This window comes from Babylonia areolata, chromosome 2, assembly GCF_041734735.1.
Source record: "Babylonia areolata isolate BAREFJ2019XMU chromosome 2, ASM4173473v1, whole genome shotgun sequence".
NCBI lineage: Eukaryota > Metazoa > Mollusca > Gastropoda > Neogastropoda > Buccinidae > Babylonia > Babylonia areolata.
Window position 1 is genome coordinate 64076219 of NC_134877.1, and position 18969 is coordinate 64095187.

Here is an 18969-nt window from a genome sequence, read left to right on the forward strand (position 1 = left end):
GTCTCCCTTTGCATGTCTGTCTGCATGTAGATCTCTCTTTGTCTGTCAGCATGTAGATCTCTCTTTGTCTGTCTGCATGTGGTCTCTCTTTGCATGTCTGTCTGCATGTGGTCTTTCTTTGCATTGTCTGTCTGCATGTTTGTCTCTTTGTCTGCATCTGGTTTCTCTTTGCATGTCTGTGTGCATGTGGTCTCTCTTTGCATGTCTGTCTGCATGTAGGTCTTTCTTTGCATTGTCTGTCTGCATGTTTGTCTCTTTGTCTGCATGTGGTTTCTCTTTGCATGTCTGTCTGCATGTAGGTCTTTCTTTTATCTGCAGTCTCTCTTTGCAAGTTCATCTCTCTTTGACTGCTTGGCTGAATGTATTTGTTGCATGTTTATGTTTTGGCATGTGTTGGTGCATACATGCATGTGTGTGGGTGCATATGTATAGGTGTGTGTTTGTTGGGGTGGGTGGTGGTGGGTGGGGTGGGGTAGAATTGTGGTTGACTTCCACAGTCAGTACTTCCAAATGATCGCATGATGTTTTGTTTTGTTGTTTTGTTTGTTTGTTGTTTTATTTCTTTTTTTTTCTTTTTTTGTTCTTCATTTATAAAGTGCTGCTGCTGCAGGTTCATCCATGAGGCCAACGAGTGTGTGGAGCAGAATACTATCACCTGCACCCCTGCCCAGAAAGTAGTCGCCTATGACACCATAGAGAGACGGCTGCGGCAACTCTCTGTCCCACATCTGACTTGCGATGGCTCAGAGGTATGATCCTCTGCCCTCCTGGGCTTTCTATTTCTTTCTTGTTGCTTTATGATGATAGTAATAAGGATAATAGTAATGATAATAATGACAATAATGATAAATGTAATAATAATGATGATAATAATAACAATAATAATAATAATAATATTATTATTATTACTAATCCCTCTAATGATAATGATACAATAATGATAATGACAACAGGTATTTATAACATGGTGTTCCTCCTTAGCACAGGGACCCAGGGATTAACATCAGTATGGGAACAAATTGGTTATAAAAATCTACAACATGAGGCAGTATGATCAACCAAGACAAAGGGAATGTGTGCTGTGTTTTGTTTTGTTACATATGAAGCACATGAGTATAGAGAGAGTATGAACAATGGTTGATTAACAGTACTCACGGTTTCATTTGCCATGGCATGCCTATCTGATTGTTCTCTCAAACCAGGCAGAATTGGTAAATAAGAAGACGGTCATACACATAAAATGTTACATGCCTGTCTGAGTATGTATGTGTGCATGCCTGAAATATGATTGAATGACACAGGAAAGGAATGATGAGTGCCCAGTGGCAGCCGTCAGTCGGCTCTACCCAGGTAGGCAGCCTGTTGTGCAAATGACGCCATGTTTGTAAAGCACTTAGAGCTTGGTCTCCAACCGAGGATAGGCGCTATATAAGCATCCATATCAATCAATCAATCAAAAATTAATATATACAATGAATCATTCCAAAACTGACTATTCACATTGGTGACTGAGTGTCATATATACATCAAATCATACCAAAGCTAACTGTTCACACAGGTGACTGAACGTTATATATACATCAGATTATTCCAAAACTGACACATTAGTTCAGTCCCTAACTGTGGAATCTTGATCAATATCTTGCAATGAACGACTTTTCAGCTGGCACCGTGTTTGCTGAGAGCAAAGGCAGCATCACGACAGGTGTTGACCGAGGGGGCCAGCAACAGCAGGGCATGCAGCGCCATGACCAGTGCTACCCAGTGCTTCACCGACAGATTGCGGACTAGTCCCACGGAGCAAGAGGACGCAGCGAGGATCCTGTTGGACAATTTGAAAACTGTTGTCAATGGATGGTGTAACAGCCCTGGTAGGATTTTTTGTGCGTGTGTTTGTGTATGTCAGTACCCACTTGTGCTCATGGTGTGGTGGCCTAGTGGTAACGTGTCTGCCTAAGAAGCTAGAGAATCTGAGTGCACGGGATTGAATGCCAAACTTGGCAGTATTTTCTCCACCTCCACTGGTCATGTGGATGGGATGATAAACTGAAGTCTCATTTGTAACATGCACTTAGCACATGCAAAAGAACCCACTTTTTTTGTATGCTGCAAACAGAAGTATGACAAAGTATTGAGCAGCATTTTTCACTTGCAGACCAATGAAAAAAATTTTCTTTCTGAATATTAGTTATTTTAATGTTTATTTATTTGAATATGTTCTTTTCTAATATTCACCCACACAGTTTTCACCCATGATTTTGATAGGCATATCTGTTTGCATCCAGCAACTCTACTTAAAAATTGCTGTCACTGAAAATGTCTTCTTATTTGTTGTTCTCATTGCATCACAACTCTTAGTCTGATGTTCACAAGTACTGAATTGTATTATGCTGGATTCCATTGCAAATATCTCTATGTGATTGGGGGAGGGGGGGTGGGGCTTTTTCTGGTAGATGGCATCACCCACAGATTGGCAACATATATATCACAGTAGACACATGTTTGACTTTATTCATGTTATTTCTATTGAGAATGTGTTTTTGACGCGTGTACATATGTTTGTGTGTGTATCAAGTTGTTTTATTTTTAAACATTGTTACTAGTTCATTAAAAAAAATCTAAATATAGATTAAACTGTATTCTGTCTTACTTTGATTCTGAACAGCCAACTGTGCTTCCAAAAATTAATTATGTAGAAATAGCTTTTTACCAGTGAATATCACCATAGGACTGTGAGCTTTATAGTTGTGAAGCTGATCTGGAAGAAGATGGCAGAATGGTTGAGATGCTTATCTTCCAGTATATTTCTATGAGGATCTGGGTTCAAATCCCAATCTTGACCTTTCTCCCAAGTTTGACTGGATTCAGATGAGATGAGATGAGAGGTCCCGTGTCCAGCAAGCACTTGATGCACTGAAAAAGAACCTATGGCAACATGTATTGTCCTCTGGCAAAATTCTGTGAAAGAGTCCACTCTAATAGGTACACAAATACATATGCCTGCACTCAAGGTCTGACTAAGCGCATTGGGTTATGCTGCTTGTCAGTCATCTGCCCCAGCAGATGTGGTGTAGTGTGTTTGGATTTTGACTGAATGCAGTGTTACCTCCTTGAGAATCTGAAAGTGATGCTGAGAACATGAAGGCCGATGTCTCTTGCAGGCGGAGAGGAGTGTGGCACTGTCTGGGCCCAGGTGGTCAACACACTGTACGACTTAACCGTCTCTTTCGTCACCAAGACCTTCGACAAAGCAGCAATCTGCAGGTGAGTCATGTTCAGGACAGAACAGTTGTACAATTGTAGACTGTACACTCAAGAAATAAGCCTGTACACTTAAGAAATAAGACTGTACACTTAAGAAATATACTGTGCACTCAAGTAATAGGCTGCATAAGAAATAGACTGCACACTTAAGAAATAGCCTGTACGCTCAAGAAGCAGTCTGCTCAAGAAATAGACTGGACACTTAGGAAATAGACTATGCACTCAAGAAGTAGAATACTCAAGAAATAGACTGTACACTTAACAGATAGACTGAAATAGACTGTACACTCAAGAAATAAAGTTTACACAGAAGATATTGATTGAAATAGATTGTACACTTAAGAAATAGACTGAAATTGACTATACTCCCAAGAAATATACTGAAATAGACTGTACACTTAAGAAATATACTGTACACTGAAGAAATAGACTGAAATAGACTGAACACTTATTAAATAGACTGTGTACTCACGAAATAGACTGTGCATTCAAAAACACAGACTGAAATGGACTGTGCATTCAAGAAACAGACTGAAATAGACTGTGCACTCAAGAAACAGACTGCACTCTCAAGAAATAAATCTTAACTTTGATGGTATAACTTTAGGCAGCCTACATTAGCAGTCCACTGAAGATCATTGAGGACTTGAGTTCAGTGCATGCTGTCTTGAGCAGAACTCAGGACACGTGACTGAGCTAGGGTGCTGGCAAAATATGTCTCCCCCAGTCTCGGTCGAGGGTTGGCTTGGCAGCTGCAGTGTAAATGGTCCCCTTCAGTCCCCTGTGGAAAATGTATTGATGAACAAAAACATGTGACTAGAGTGGATTGCATGTGTTCTGAGTATATGCAAATGCATGCACATGTGTGTGCTCATATGTTTGTACACAATTCATTTTAGGGCTGCACCTTCTTTGGTGTCTTTGAAAATGGTCCATAGGGAAATGTGAAAATGGGACTCATTTGATGTGGTGATTTTTCTGTGTGGATCAGTTTGTTTTGAATTTGTGTTGTTTTCATGATTACATATTAACAACTGTTTTGTAAACAGATACAATGAATGGTCCATATACAATTTTTTTTTTGGGGGGAGGGGGGGGGGGGGCTGTTACAGCCAATGACATTCAGCAACATTTTTTTTCTGCATTGAATCCATCAATTAGGCACATTCTTCAAACATCTGTCAAGTTTCTGGATATGCATTTTACCAAAACTAAAAGCAGCAGCTAACATGTAATGGGAAGAATTAAAACTGCTTTCTGGACAATGCCTAACTTCATAACAGGCAGTGTAGTTTTGTGTAAGTGTGCTCACAATTGTGCATTTGCTATGGAAACTGGAACAGTCTGGATTGTTGAAATGAATTGATGAATTTGCACACAATTTTTTCATAAAATCTAACTTTTCCTGAGGAAAGTCCAAACCACATTCCAGTCGGACCAGCAGTACAGGGGGGTGGGGGTGGGACAAAAAAGACTTTCTCCTGAGGTCAAAATGAACGTTTCCCATGGTCAAGGTCACCTGAAAAGTTGTGTCATGAGAACTTAATTTTCCAAGTTTTAATGTTCCACATGGACTCATGTCCTCCTGTCCTTTAACCCCATGCTACCACACATGAAAAGGCTTGTCTGTTACTATTAATACTTAACACAGCAGTCAAAGACCAAACTCTATGAGCTTTACAGAGTCATTTGCACAACAGGCTGCCTGCCTGAACAGAGCTGACATCTGCCTTTAGGCACTAATCACTCGTTTCCTGTGTCATTAAGTCCGGCTTCAGCCACATGCAGTCACAAACATGTATATTATGTCTTTGGCCGCCATGAAATTTCTGGTTTTAGGGCTAACAGCTGCTTTTAGAGGCTCATCATTCATTTTCCTGTGTCAATCAGTCAGGCTTCAGTCACACACATACATTACGTCTGGCATCATATATGGTGAATTTTCTGTTTGCAGTGAAATGGGAAAAGCAAAAATGGTGACTTTGTTCTGTTTTGTTACCAGCGCTCGGCAGGCTGTGTTGGCAGACATTGCAGAGGTACGCATGTCCACCGTTTCCTGCAACTTCTCTGGTTTGGACGATGTGGAACAAAGTCTTAGCTCAGGTATGTCACTTGAATTCCACTGAAAACATGGAAGGTATTTTTAACATAGGCTCTTGCATTCACCTTTAGAATCTTTTTTTTTATTATTATTTGCTGTCTTCTGTTTTGAAAATGTGGATGGAAATTGTATCTTTATGCGTCTGAGGTTTTTTTCGCAGGTTTATTATCTATTCATAGATTGATTGCATCTGCTATATTTATGCTATGAAATCTGCATGGGTATACACTTGAAATTGTTGGAAACATTCTTGAAATGCTTTAAGCAAATATCCATATTTAACCCTCTAGATATATATGGACACACACATTCATGCACACACACATATACATACACACAAACACATATACATGTACACACATGCATGTACCCCCTCCCATCCACACACACACACACACTCTCTCTCTCTCTCTCTCTCTCTCTCTCTCTCTCTCTCTTGAATGCTAGACACACCTACACACACTACACATACCTGTGCATGCATGCACTCACATATGTGCATTCAATCCCCCTTCTCTCTGTATCTCTCTCACACACGCAGATGCGTACACAGTTTCATCTAAAATCACCGTTATGGATAGACATTGAAACAATGAACAAACACACACTCACACACTCAAGTGCACTTGCACATATGCCACTCTCAGTAATGATGAATGAATGATGAATGATATGGATACATATATAACACCTGTCCTCAGTCAGAGACTTAGCTCTAAGGGGCTTTACGAACACAGGGTCATTTGCACAACAGGCTGCCTACCTGTGTAGAGCTGACCGACGGCTGCCATTGAGTGCTCATCATTCATATACACACCCAGACAGACATGTAACATTTTGCAAATATGACTGTTTTGTATATTTACTCCAACATGTTGGCAGCCATACTCCGTTTTCAGGGGTTGCATGCTGTGTATGTTGTTTCCATAACCCACCAAATGCTGACATGGATTACAGGATCCTTAACGTGTGTATTTGATATTCTGCGTGCATATACACACGGTGGGGGTTCAGGCACAAGCAAGTCTGCACATTTGTTGACGTGGGAGATCGGAAAAATCTCCACCCTTTACCCACCAGGTTCCATTACCGAGAGTCTAACCCAGGACCCTCAGATTGAAAGTCCAGTGCTTTAACCACTTGGCTTTTGCACATGTTCATGAAACAGACAGTTTTGATTTTAGAAAGCATTGTGATGAACACATGAGTTAATCACACTGGTTATTTGTCCATGGCAGCTATCTTCAGGCAGTGCATGACCGACATACAGGCTGACTGTCTCACTGCAAGCAGAGCTGCCCAGAACTGTTTTGGTAACTTCAACTCTTCATCAGATGACTGCAGGTTATTCAGTTTAACCACTGTTGTTGTTGGTTTCTTTTTCTTTCTTTTTTTTTAATTTGATTTTTTAACCCCTTGACTGTTCAACTTTGAAATGGGATCAGTGTGGCATGAGTTTTAAGCACCATTACTTGAGTACTTTTCACTGGTAGAATTTATCTTGTAAACTAAGTGGATAGATAGATAGATAGACAGGTAAAATCAGTAGAGAGAGATGTGTGTGTGTGGGAGGGGGGGGGCATCTGCATGTTTATATTTGTGTATGTCATCTGTACACATGCCAGTAACACAGAAATTAAAACAGTCCCTGGTCTTCATGCAGTATCAGGAATGTCTCAGTAATTCCTCCAAAGTATCCATAATGTGGATCTGATTTCAATAGAGTGCCATAATAAAAGTCTCAGAGAGTTGATATGCCTTGTATTTTTATTACCCTCATACTTGTATGAAGATATGGACTTGATTTGTATGACAAACGAGAGTGAGACGAAAGAGGAGAGAGGGTACATGTGTTCTCACTGTGTTGACACTACGTGTGTGTGTGCAGTGAACAGAACTCACTGATCGCCTGCATCGCTCCAGCAATGGGACTGTGTGACTCTGCTGTCTCTCAGTCCTACCTGGACCAGTACCAGCTGCTACAGTCTGATTCCTGTGTTCGCCCACCTGTTTTCGGCGTGAGTTTGGCTTCTCTTTGTTTTCTGTTGTGTTGTGTTTTTGTCACAGCAGATTTCTCTTTGTGAAATTTGGACTGCTGTCCCTGGGGGAGAGTGCGCCACAGTGTAGCACCACCCATATTTTTCTTCTCTTTTTTTTCTGTCTAAAAGAATACTTAAGTTTGACTTAAGTTGTTGTTTCTTTTATGAATATTATGAATATTGGTAATTTCTTTATCACTAAAAGCTGCAACTTGGTAAGTATTTCCATGAAATAAAATGAATAAAACAAAATGAATAGCAAATTATAGTCAACCATAAGCATGTGGATTGAAGAAACATACCAGCCAGCTTGGCTTGGTGGCGTTGCAGCACATGGAAGAACATCAGAAGCATTAGTCCATGTTTTAGTCCATGGCTGGCTTCTAGCCATGCTTCAGCATGCTGTGGGGCTCAAATGGAAAGACTGGGACAACACAGTGTATTGTCATTATCTTCATGGAAGTGTCTTTGGGACTGTTATCAAATTTCCTGACCAGCACTGCAGATGCTTTTTTCATTTCAGTTCGGTTACTCAAGGAGGCATCACTGTATTTGGATTAATCCATATATGCTGCACCACATCTGCTAAGCAGATGCCTGACCTACAGCGTAACCCAACTTGGTTAGTCAGGCCTTGAGGGAAAAACAAAAGGAAATGAAGAAAGATAAGATACAAAAGTAAATGATTAGATGGGTAATTAAAAGTAATGAATTGATTTAGTAGTAAATAAAGACAAAACACACACACACACACACACACACACACACACACACACACACACACCAGATATGCAACGAATACGCAGTCTCACAGATATGAAAGCACAAATGAATGTATACAAGCCCTTAACTACAAATAAAAGCACTCTAGCCCTTTCACATGAACTCACTCACCTTCGCGCACACATGCATGTGCACGCACGCACACACACAACACACAAACACACACACACACACACACACAAATACGCAGATGCTTTCAGACATGGGTGCGTGGGTGTAGATGCTGAAGAGATGTGTGGTGATGGTTGCAGCTGTCCACCCCTGCCAGCAGTCCCCTGTACCTGTCGGAGCACGGAGGCTATGTGGACATCACTTTCACATTCATGGAGACCTATGCTGATTATGCTCCTGACCAAAACAGACAGGTCCACATTCGGGCCCAGGTCTCCAACAAAGACCCACCTAGGTAAGGTTGTGTTTGAGTTTCCTTTTCCCCCATGGTGAGGGTCAGGAATCAGGTCCTGCTCTCGCTCATTCTCACATATTTGACTGGAAAATCAAACAGTGTCTTGTAATTCGGATGAGACGAGTAACTGAGGTCCCATATGCAGCATGCACTTAGCGCACTGAAAAAGAACCCATGGCAGCAAAAGTGTTGTCCTCTGGCAAAATTCTGTAGAAGTAATCCACTCTGATAGGTACATAAATTTATATGCATGCACTCAAGGCCTGACTGTCGCACTCAAGGCCTGACTATCACATTGTGTTATGCTGCTGGTCAGGCATCTGTCTAGCAGATATGGTGTAGTATGAATGGATTTGTCAGAATGCTGGAACTGAAAATGAAACTTCCCACATGACTCTGTGTGTAGGTATATGTGTGTACATATGGATTTGTGTATGTGTGTGTGTGTCACTCTTTGTGTTTGTGTGTGCGTGTGTTGCCCTGTGTGTGTGCGTGTGTGTGTTGCTCTTTGTGTGTATGTGTGTGTGCACGCACATTTATGTCTTCTTGCACATCAAAGGTGGGTTCAGGAATTTTATGTCTGTGAATCAATACCCATTTTCTTCAGTGACAGATCATGATCTATTCATCAATGATCAAAAGCAAATAAACGTTACCTTTTTAAGATAAATTAAGAAATCAGCTTTAAATATTACAACCTTCAGGAAATACACAACAGTTTAATCAGCTGACTCTGTTTATAAAAGTCCAACCAGTGTTCTGTCTGGATGAACCTTACAACAACATCAACTGCAAGAAAAACAGTAACATCATTACGCCCACTTCTGTACAGGTGCCTTGAGGACGGGTCCACTGAAATCTCCCAGGTGTCCGTGCTGTACAATGGCAACAAACCATGTGGCATATGGTGGGATGGAGAAGAGAAGTGGAACAACACACACACCATTCGCCTGGTCGCCAACTTGGATGGTCGGGAGGACAGCATGCACCAGGCCACCGTGTCCGTGTACGCCGACATCTACGACTTTGACGACAAAACAGCCAGTTGGCTGAAGAACGAACAGTCCATTATGCTGGCTGCCTTTGAGGTAGGGCATTGTTCCATGTATCACTGTTCCATGCAGTATGTGTATGGATGGTTGTGTGCATTCAGGATGGATCTTCTTCCTTCCCACCTGAAGACTCACTCAAGCAAAAGATGAAGATGATCTGTGCTTCTTCGTCTGCTGTGTTTGGTGTGCTGATGAGAGACTCCAGGAATTGCATTGTTACTTGTGTGTTGAGAGGCTGATAGTGATTCAGGGGGATGGTACAGATCTGTTGTCTTGGTTGGTAGTAATTTTATATTAATGTGTTTCAGGAATTTGATCAACAGTAAGTCTGCAGTGTACAAGAAAGTAAACAAGAAAGTAGTAGTGTAGTGGTGTGTCCATCGAGATCGATGATGACCATCGTTGTCATCCAGATGGGGGATGGGGGATGGGGGGAGGGTGGTGGTGGGGTGGGGGGAAGGATGCTCATGAATCTATCTGTGAGTGCGCAGATGGCTGAATAGTCCAATCTGCGCACGAAATGTTCGCTGACAGTTGGGGCAGACAAAGACAGGCATATCATTGTCAGGGAGCTTGTTTGCCTGTGACTTTCTGGCCTGCCTCTTCTGAACAGCTGCAGCAGTCCTGTTGGCCTCGCACAACCTGGCGCCTTTGTGCACAGCAGCGCGCCATTTGTCACGGTCCACTGCAGATTCCTCCCAGGAGTCAGGGTTGATATCAAACGCTTTCAGAGAGACTTTCAGAGTATCTCTGAAGCGCTTCTTCTGACCTCCGTGTGATCTCTTCCCTTGTTGCAGCTCGCCATAGAAGAGCCTTTTGGGCAGCCGATGGTCTGGCATACGCGCCACGTGTCCAGCCCAGCGAAGCTGGGACTGCATCAGGATGGTGAAGATGCTGGGAAGGGTGGCTTTTGCGAGCACCTCTGTGTCTGGGGTCTTGTCTTGCCACTTGATGTTCAGTAGCTTCCTGAGGCATGTTGTGTGGAAGTGGTTCAGCTTCTTGGCATGTCGTTGGTACACTGTCCAAGTTTCGCAGGCGTACAGTAGTGTGGGGAGAACTACTGCTCTGTAGACCTTTAGCTTGGTCTCAAGACTAATGCCTCTTCTGTTCCAGACATTTGCATTGAGTCTACCAAAAGTTGCGCTTGCTCTTGCAATCCTGACGTTCACTTCATCGTTGATGGTCGCATTTCGTGACAGTGTGCTGCCAAGGTATGTGAACCGCTCCACCGCACTGAGTCTCTGACCGTTGACTGTGATGTTGGGTTCAACGTAGGGTTTCCCTGGGGCTGGCTGATGGAGAACTTCAGTTTTCCTCGTGCTGATGGTAAGGCCGAAGTTCCTGCTGGCAGTGGCAAACTTGTCGACGCTGAGTTGCATGTCAGCTTCAGATCCAGCGTTGAGGGCACAATCATCAGCAAACAAAATGTCTCTGATGATGTCTGTCATGACCTTCGTTTTTGCTTGAAGCCTTCTGAGGTTAAACAGCTTGCCATCTGTTCGGTACTTTAGGCCGATTCCAACATTGCCATCTCTGAAGGCATCAGTAAGCATTGCAGAGAACATGAGGCTGAACAGCGTTGGAGCCAGGACGCAGCCTTGCTTGACACCATTTGTGACAGCAAAAGGAGCAGATGTTTCACCATTGTCCTGGACTCGAGCCTGCATGCCTTCATGGAATTGGCTGACCAAGGAAATAAATTTCCGAGGGCATCCGTACTTGGCCATGATCTTCCACAGTCCCTCTCTACTCACGGTGTCGAAGGCCTTAGTGAGGTCGACATAGGTGGAGAACAGATCAGCATTTTGCTCCTGACATTTCTCTTGCAGCTGCCTTGCAGCAAACACCATGTCAGTGGTTCCGCGCTCTTTCCGGAATCCACATTGGCTCTCAGGCAAATGACCTTGGTCAAGGTGTGCTGTGAGGCGGTTAAGTAGGATCCTGGCAAGTATCTTGCCTGCGATGGAGAGCAAGGAAATGCCCCGATGGTTATCACAGGCTTGCCGGTTCCCCTTTCGCTTGTACAAGTGAATGATACATGCATCTTTGAAATCCTGGGGGATCGTCTCTTCTTTCCACATGAGTGAGTACAGCTGATGAAGCTTCTCAGTCAGCACAGTGCCTCCATCCTTGTAGACCTCTGCTGGTATGGAGTCTGAGCCAGGTGCTTTGCCACTGGATAACAGACGGATTGCTTTCTGGGTCTCAAGAAGTGTTGGCGGATCGTCCAGTGCTTCGTTGATGGGGACTTGTGGGAGACGGTCTATGGCTTCATCATTTATGGAGGAAGGGCGATTTAAGACACTGTTGAAGTGCTCAGCCCATCGTTCGAGAATGTTCTCCTTCTCGGTGATCAAGGTATTCCCATCTGCACTGAGGAGGGGGGATGATCCTGAGGATGTGGGGCCGTAGACTTCTTTTAAGGCATCATAGAACCTCTTCATATCGTGCCTGTCAGCATATCCCTGGATCTCATCAGCTTTGTCACTCAGCCACTTATCCTGCATCTGGCGTAACTTTTGCTGAACAGTCCTGCGGATGTCATTGTATGCATCCTTTTTTGATGTGGACTTTGGGTTGCTCAGGTGGGCTTGATGCAGACGGCGTTTCTCATCCAGAAGCTGCTTGATTTCATCACAGTTTTCATCAAACCAGTCTTTGTGCTTTCTGGTCATGGGTCCCAGGGTCTCTGAAGCTGTACTATAGATCAGCTCACGCAGGGTCCTCCAGTCAGACTCCACATTCTGGTTGTCCAGAGAGGCGGATTCCAGACGATCTTCCAGCAGCTCCACAAAGGACTGTTTGATGGTGATGCTTTTCAGCTTAGCGATGTTGAGCCGTTTTGGAGCCTTCTGGCCTTGGGGGCGTCTCTTGGGTTGGATTCGAATATTCAACTTCGAGACTACAAGACGATGGTCTGTCCAACACTCGGCGCCGCACATGGTCTTTGTTACACGTACATCTTGCCTATCCCTTTTCCTGACGATGACATAATCGATGAGATGCCAATGCTTTGAGCGAGGGTGCATCCATGACGTCCTGTTACGGGTGGGGAGGCAGAAAACTGTGTTGGTTATCAGCAGTTCGTGCTCTGCACAGGTCTGAAGCAAAAGCAATCCATTTGGGTTGCAGTGGCCCACACCGTGCTTTCCAATCACTCCATCCCAGGAGATGTAGTCAGAGCCAACTCTAGCATTGAAGTCCCCAAGAATGATGAGCTTGTCTGCTTTAGGGATGGCAGCAATGACAGAGTGAAGGTCCTCGTAGAACTTCGCCTTCACTTCATCCGGGTTGGTCATGGTTGGGGCGTAGGCACTGACAATGGTGAGGTGCTTCTGGCCAGATGCCAGTGGGAGTTTCATGGTCATAAGCCTATCGTTGACTCCCTTTGGGATTCCAGCTAGCTTGCTGACAAGTGCTGTTTTTACTGCAAAACCAACGCCAGCCTCACGTCGCTCTTCGCTTCCTCGTCCACTCCAGAAGAAGGTGTAACCAGATCCCCGTTCACAGAGCTCGCCTTCGCCTGCAAGCCGAGTCTCACTCAAGGCTGCGATGTCGATGTTGTATCTGGCGAGTTCGGATGCAACTAGTGCTGTTCTCCTTTGGGGTCTGTCCGCATTATCTCTGTCCAGGAGAGTCCTTATGTTCCAAGCACCAATGGTGAGAGGAACGATCCTTGTTTTTTTCTTTTCTTTCTCTTTGTTTCGACCGCTGATGTAGGGTCCCCGCCAGCCGCGGTATGCTGGCCAGGGTGATATGGAGCAGGCAATTTTTAGGGCACCTTTTCTAGCCCCTTCCTCATGCCAGGGAGGTGAGCAGTGCATTCCTAAAGAGGGCTGCTCAGACGCTCAGACGGCTGCCGAGCTCCATCGCTGCTCCTGTCGACGAAGAACGACCCTATGGCCTGAGCCGCCTGCGTGCAGGTCTGCGGCTGCGACTGCCAGTGTACCCACACCTGTCGTTTCGTCGCTCGCCTGTCGCCACAGGACTTGGGGGTGATGAAATGAAGGATGAAAGGTCATTTTGGATGACTGATGACTTGCGCGATGAGTTTGTTTAAAGTGAAGAGGAGTTGCGCAACGTCAACCTCACTCTCTCGTCCGGGTCCACCAATTTCCAGTGGCAAGACTAAGTCGAGACGACTGGAGGATGAGCACGGATGCAGTGGATGACCAAGATATCCTTTCGGTGTCTCATCTTGCTCTCTGCACTCCACAGTGCGTTGCTGTAATCGCCTTCCTCTCCGTTGAACCGATAGGTTTCTTCCGCAGATTCTGCCGGATCCAGACTTCGCATACATGGGTAGACACACCCCGGAGGCCAACTGCGTGTGGCATGCACACAGCACAGTGGAGCTAGATGGCCGTCGGTGGCTCTCCCGAGCCGACGCCCTTTTATGGATCTCCATAAGGGTGTCTAGCCACCCGCCTCACCAGTCCCAGAAGGGAGCGGTGGAAGTGCCGGTTTAGTCGTCGGCAACCCGACCCTGAACAGGTTGTACTGGATTACAGGTTACCAGTAGCAGATCTAATGACCTGACCTGACATACAAACAAGAAAGTAAACAAGAATCAAATTACAAAAGAATTATCTTTTGGAGGAACACACACACGCACGCACGCACGCACAACATGTACACACATGCACGCACACATGCATGCGCACACACGCACACACACACACACAATTCCCCATAACACCAAAAATAATTTTGTCTTTTTTTTTCTTTCAAAAAGGTGGAAGTTGAAGACTCTGATGTCAATGCAGTTTGCTCCTCTGTGAGAACTCACACTGTGACGTTTGATGGAACGTAAGTACAAAAGCAACAGCACTGAGAGTTGAACATAGTGTAATCCATTTAGACTAGTCAGCAATAATCACACGCACACACACACACACACACACACACACACACACACACAACATACACACACACACAACACACACATCCACACACACACACACACACACACACACACACACACACACACACACACACACACACACACACTGCCCTGAGCCTCCTCACCCTTTTCAGTAGTTAAAACAGTTTATTTAGATCTGTTTTTTAATTGCAGCCAATTTGAAAAATATTGTTTACACATTGATTACACACATTATTCTGGAAGCCTGACATTGGAAGGACATGTTAATTTAAACCTGTGGAAATACATGAACTTTTGAACCAGTGGGCATTGGTAAACATGTGAGCCTGTGGATATAGGTAAACATTTAATTAAATCTGTGGGAATGTGTAAACATTGAAATTTGTGTACATGGATAAACGTGTAAACCTGTGGGAATGCATAAATGTGTAAACCTGTGGGAATGAGTAAATGTGTAAACCTGTGGGAATGGTAAACATTAAAACTTGTGGGGATAGGTTGACATTGAAACCTGTATGTATGGATGAACATTTAAACCTGTGGGAATAGGTTGACATTGAAACCTGTATGTATGGATGAACATTTAAACCTGTAGGAATAGGTAAACATTTAAACCTGTGGGAATAGTGTAGGGGGACGAGATGTGAAGGGTTGTTGTGTTATGCAACCATGTAGACTCATACCACGCTCAGTCCAATTTTCCATTCAATTCTTTATTCAATTCTGTATCAAAACCAAAACTTAAAACTAAAAGAAAAAACCTGAAAGAAAAGAAACAAAACAAGCAAAATTAATAGCAATGAAACAAAGGGGTTAGTAATATGTCAACATGATCATGATAAACTCAAGGTGGAGTGATGGCCTAGAGGTAACGCGTCCGCCTAGGAAGCGAGAGAATCTGAGCGCGCTGGTTTGAATCACGGCTCAGCCACCGATATTTTCTCCCCCTCCACTAGACCTTGAGTGGTGGTCTGGACGCTAGTCATTCGGATGAGACCATAAACCGAGGTCCCGTGTGCAGCATGCACTTAGCGCACGTAAAAGAACCCATGGCAACAAAAGGGTTGTTCCTGGCAAATTTCTGTAGAAAATTCCACTGCGATAGGAAAAACAAATAAAACTGCACGCAGGAAAAAATACAAAAAATGGGTGGTGCTGTAGTGTAGTGACGCGCTCTCCCTGGGGAGAGCAGCCCGAATTTCACACAGAGAAATCTGTTGTGACAAAAAGAAATACAAATACAAAATACAAAAAAACTCATAATTATCAAACAACAGGGTTTATACTATGTCCAGATGATCATGGTAAATTAATGGTTATTAACAAAGGAAATCATTAACATGTCCACATGATCATGGCAAAACACTATGATAACAAGAACAGCATCTATCATGTCCACCTGATCATGGTATATTAATTGTGATTAAACAACAGAATTTATTACCATGTCCACATGATCATGGCAAAACATTATAAAACTAAGAACAACATCTACGATGTCCACATGATCATGGCAAATTAATGGTGTTTAAACAAATATTACCATGTCCGCATGATCATGGCAAAACATATAATCAAGAACAGCATCTACCATGACCACATGATCATGGCAAAACAATAGAAAAGCAAGAAACAGCATTTACCATGTCTACATGATCATGGTGAAATAATGTCATTGAAGCAAAACAACATCTGCCATGTCCACATGACCATATCGAATTGATAATGATTACACAAATGACAGAATTATCATAAAAAATGCTGTATTACAGAATGCATAAAAACAAAGGAATTACTTGCAGTTTGAAGGAACTCGCAGCAAATAAGCGAGCAATCAGTGGAATTTTTCCTCAGATAAGATCATGGAATTCTGTGAAGCTCTTCCACAGACAATCATATCAGCACGTAAAATTAAAACCAGAATGATAATAATATTAATAATAATTCATAACTTTTCTGTGGTGCGATATCCAGTACTGATGCTGCTCAAAGTTCCGTACATCATCGAGCCAGATATAAACATAAAACATTACAACAGCTCAATCCAATGCGCTCACAGAATGAATAAAAAAGCATGATCCACATAACAATAAAAATATCAAGTAAATAATGCTTAGATTAAAAAGAAATACATTCCATAAAAACACACATTTTTTAAACACACACACACATGCGCGTGCACACACACACACACACACACACACACACACACACTCACTCACACTCATACACACATGCATGAAACGCGCGCACCCAGACACATTAAATATATCAACTGCACTAAAAGAGGATTACATGAGTATAAATATCTCTAGCATAAAACTCCATGTGGTGAACAGACTTTGGACTATCCATTGTGCTGAGTATAGTAATGTTTGCGGAAAAGGTGCATTTTCAGATCTGACTTGAAGGTCTGGAGATCAGGAACATTTCTGAGGGACAATGGCAAAGAATTACCAAATTTGGGGTACTTGAGCCTTAAAATACCTTTTTCCTGCACATTTTAAATTAGTTCTTGGGATTTAAAGTAACCTTTCAGAACTGGATCTTAGCGTTCTGCATGATTCATACGTTTCCAGCACAGAGGAAAGATACGGGGGAAGAGATTCATCAAAATGTCGAAAGGCAAGTGCTGCTACTTTTAGTGAATGCAGGACTCTGTTGGAAGCCACTGTAACTAATGCAAAAGACCTGTGACATGATCAAATTTCTTTTTTGCTAGGACAAGTCGTACAGCATTGTTCTGTACTTTCTGTAGTCTAATAAGAGAAGAAGATGGTAAACCTGCTAAGATGTTTCTTGATTAGCAAGTGGTTGGTAGCTGTATGCTTTTCCTAAATAACAAAAATAATATTCAGTGTATGGGGCCTTGTGAACACAACCCCATAATGATTCCTTAAAACAAAAGCAGTAAACAAACACTCACAAAAATACCAACACACACCTCAGGACTAAGATGTTCCCACAGGCGCTCATGCCCGCTGCCTGTCAGCCTCACACACACATTCAGCCAGAGAACCTAAGTCACTGAGTCTCTCTCCCACAAAGCACCTGCTTGTCTCTCCTGTGGTTGGCCAAAGTGACCTAGAGCTCTTAGAAAATGCCCAAGATACTATTTCAGTCCTTCTTCAAAATGATAAAAATCAAATTCTCAGAAACTTTAACCTAAAGCAAAAAGATAAAAATTCTTACCAACTAGGCCAAGTTATTTGGTGTACAAGAATAAAGAAAGAATTCCTACACTTCTCAAGGTGGGAAAATTAACAATGAATGCTTGCAACCTCTCATTAATTAGTTCTAGACATTCCAAGATGCTATTCAACATCAGTATTTGATAGTATGAGCAAAGTGGTGAAAGGGAGTTAACCTAGCCCTTCAACTCGGTTCAGGACAGTTGAAAGCGGACATTCCTGCTGCGTATGAGAGGCCAATTTATTGTCCTGTCACAATAGGCAAACAGTGAAACCTGTAAATATGGATAAACATTTAAATGTGTGGGAACAGGTAAACATTTAAACTTGTGGGAACAGGTGTAAACATTTGGGAATAGAAACTGTTAAAATGAAAGTGGCACCAAAGGAAACTAAACAGATAAAAATGACTGAGTTCAACCCAGAAAGGTGTTTCCATAAGCACACAAATCTGCTGTTTCAGTTCTCAAACGTTCAATGGGAATATCAGGGGGACCAGTTTAGTGTGATCAGGTAAATTTCAGGAAAAATTGGGTTACATTTCAACATCTGACAGAAAAAAAAGGCGAGTGCACTCAAGCAGACAGGCTTGAGAACTGAATGTAGCAGATGTAAGCTCAAAGGATAAGATAATTTTGTTATCTCATAAAGAAAGATTATACAATGTGTGGCAAAAACAAATGTAAAACAATTACTAAAACATTTGAAATGACGAAAGCAGATGAGACATGAGTGTAAAATCATAGAACACATTGGAATGCCCATCTGGGTCAATCTTTGGTGGTTGTTAGCACTATTTACTTCCAGTTTCACTTTCGTTTAAATTGGCTTTGTCCATCAGTGTAGAGGCTATGCACTCAGTTCAGAAGGCTTGGGGGGTTTGGTGTATACTCTCTCATTCATTGTCTTTTGTTATCTCTCTCTCTGTGTCTCTCTCTGTCTCACTGTCTGTCTGTCTCTGTCTCCATCTCTCTCTCTCTTCATTCCTCTCTCTAGCTGTCTCTCCTTAACTCTCTATGACATTTATTCAGCGTGTTGCTGATGTAAATTTCCTCTTTCCTTTATTTCAGTATATTCAGCAACTTTGAGGCCGGGCAGTTTGTGCTGTACAGAAACACCTTCATTGCTGCAGAGGTAAGTGTTGGCCTTTACAAGGTTGGTTTTAGTTTCCTCTAAGAACATCAGTGTGCACACAAATCCATATAGGCTGCACCCCATCTGCGAAGCAATCATGATACTGAGCTACTC

General features: G+C 42.9%; 1 protein-coding gene across 2 annotated transcripts in view; it reads left to right on the plus strand.

Moving 5' to 3' along the window:
* LOC143276085 (uncharacterized) overlaps window positions 1-18969 on the plus strand; it is a 146263-nt gene that overhangs the window by 99776 nt on the left and 27518 nt on the right. For both annotated transcript variants that reach the window (XM_076580478.1, XM_076580486.1), the window contains 10 exons: window positions 611-749; window positions 1664-1871; window positions 3162-3264; window positions 5267-5367; window positions 6604-6709; window positions 7254-7383; window positions 8439-8593; window positions 9426-9681; window positions 14381-14454; window positions 18792-18855. In XM_076580478.1, coding sequence (XP_076436593.1) covers window positions 611-749; window positions 1664-1871; window positions 3162-3264; window positions 5267-5367; window positions 6604-6709; window positions 7254-7383; window positions 8439-8593; window positions 9426-9681; window positions 14381-14454; window positions 18792-18855 — 1336 coding nt within the window. The remainder of the gene's footprint in view (window positions 1-610; window positions 750-1663; window positions 1872-3161; window positions 3265-5266; window positions 5368-6603; window positions 6710-7253; window positions 7384-8438; window positions 8594-9425; window positions 9682-14380; window positions 14455-18791; window positions 18856-18969) is intronic.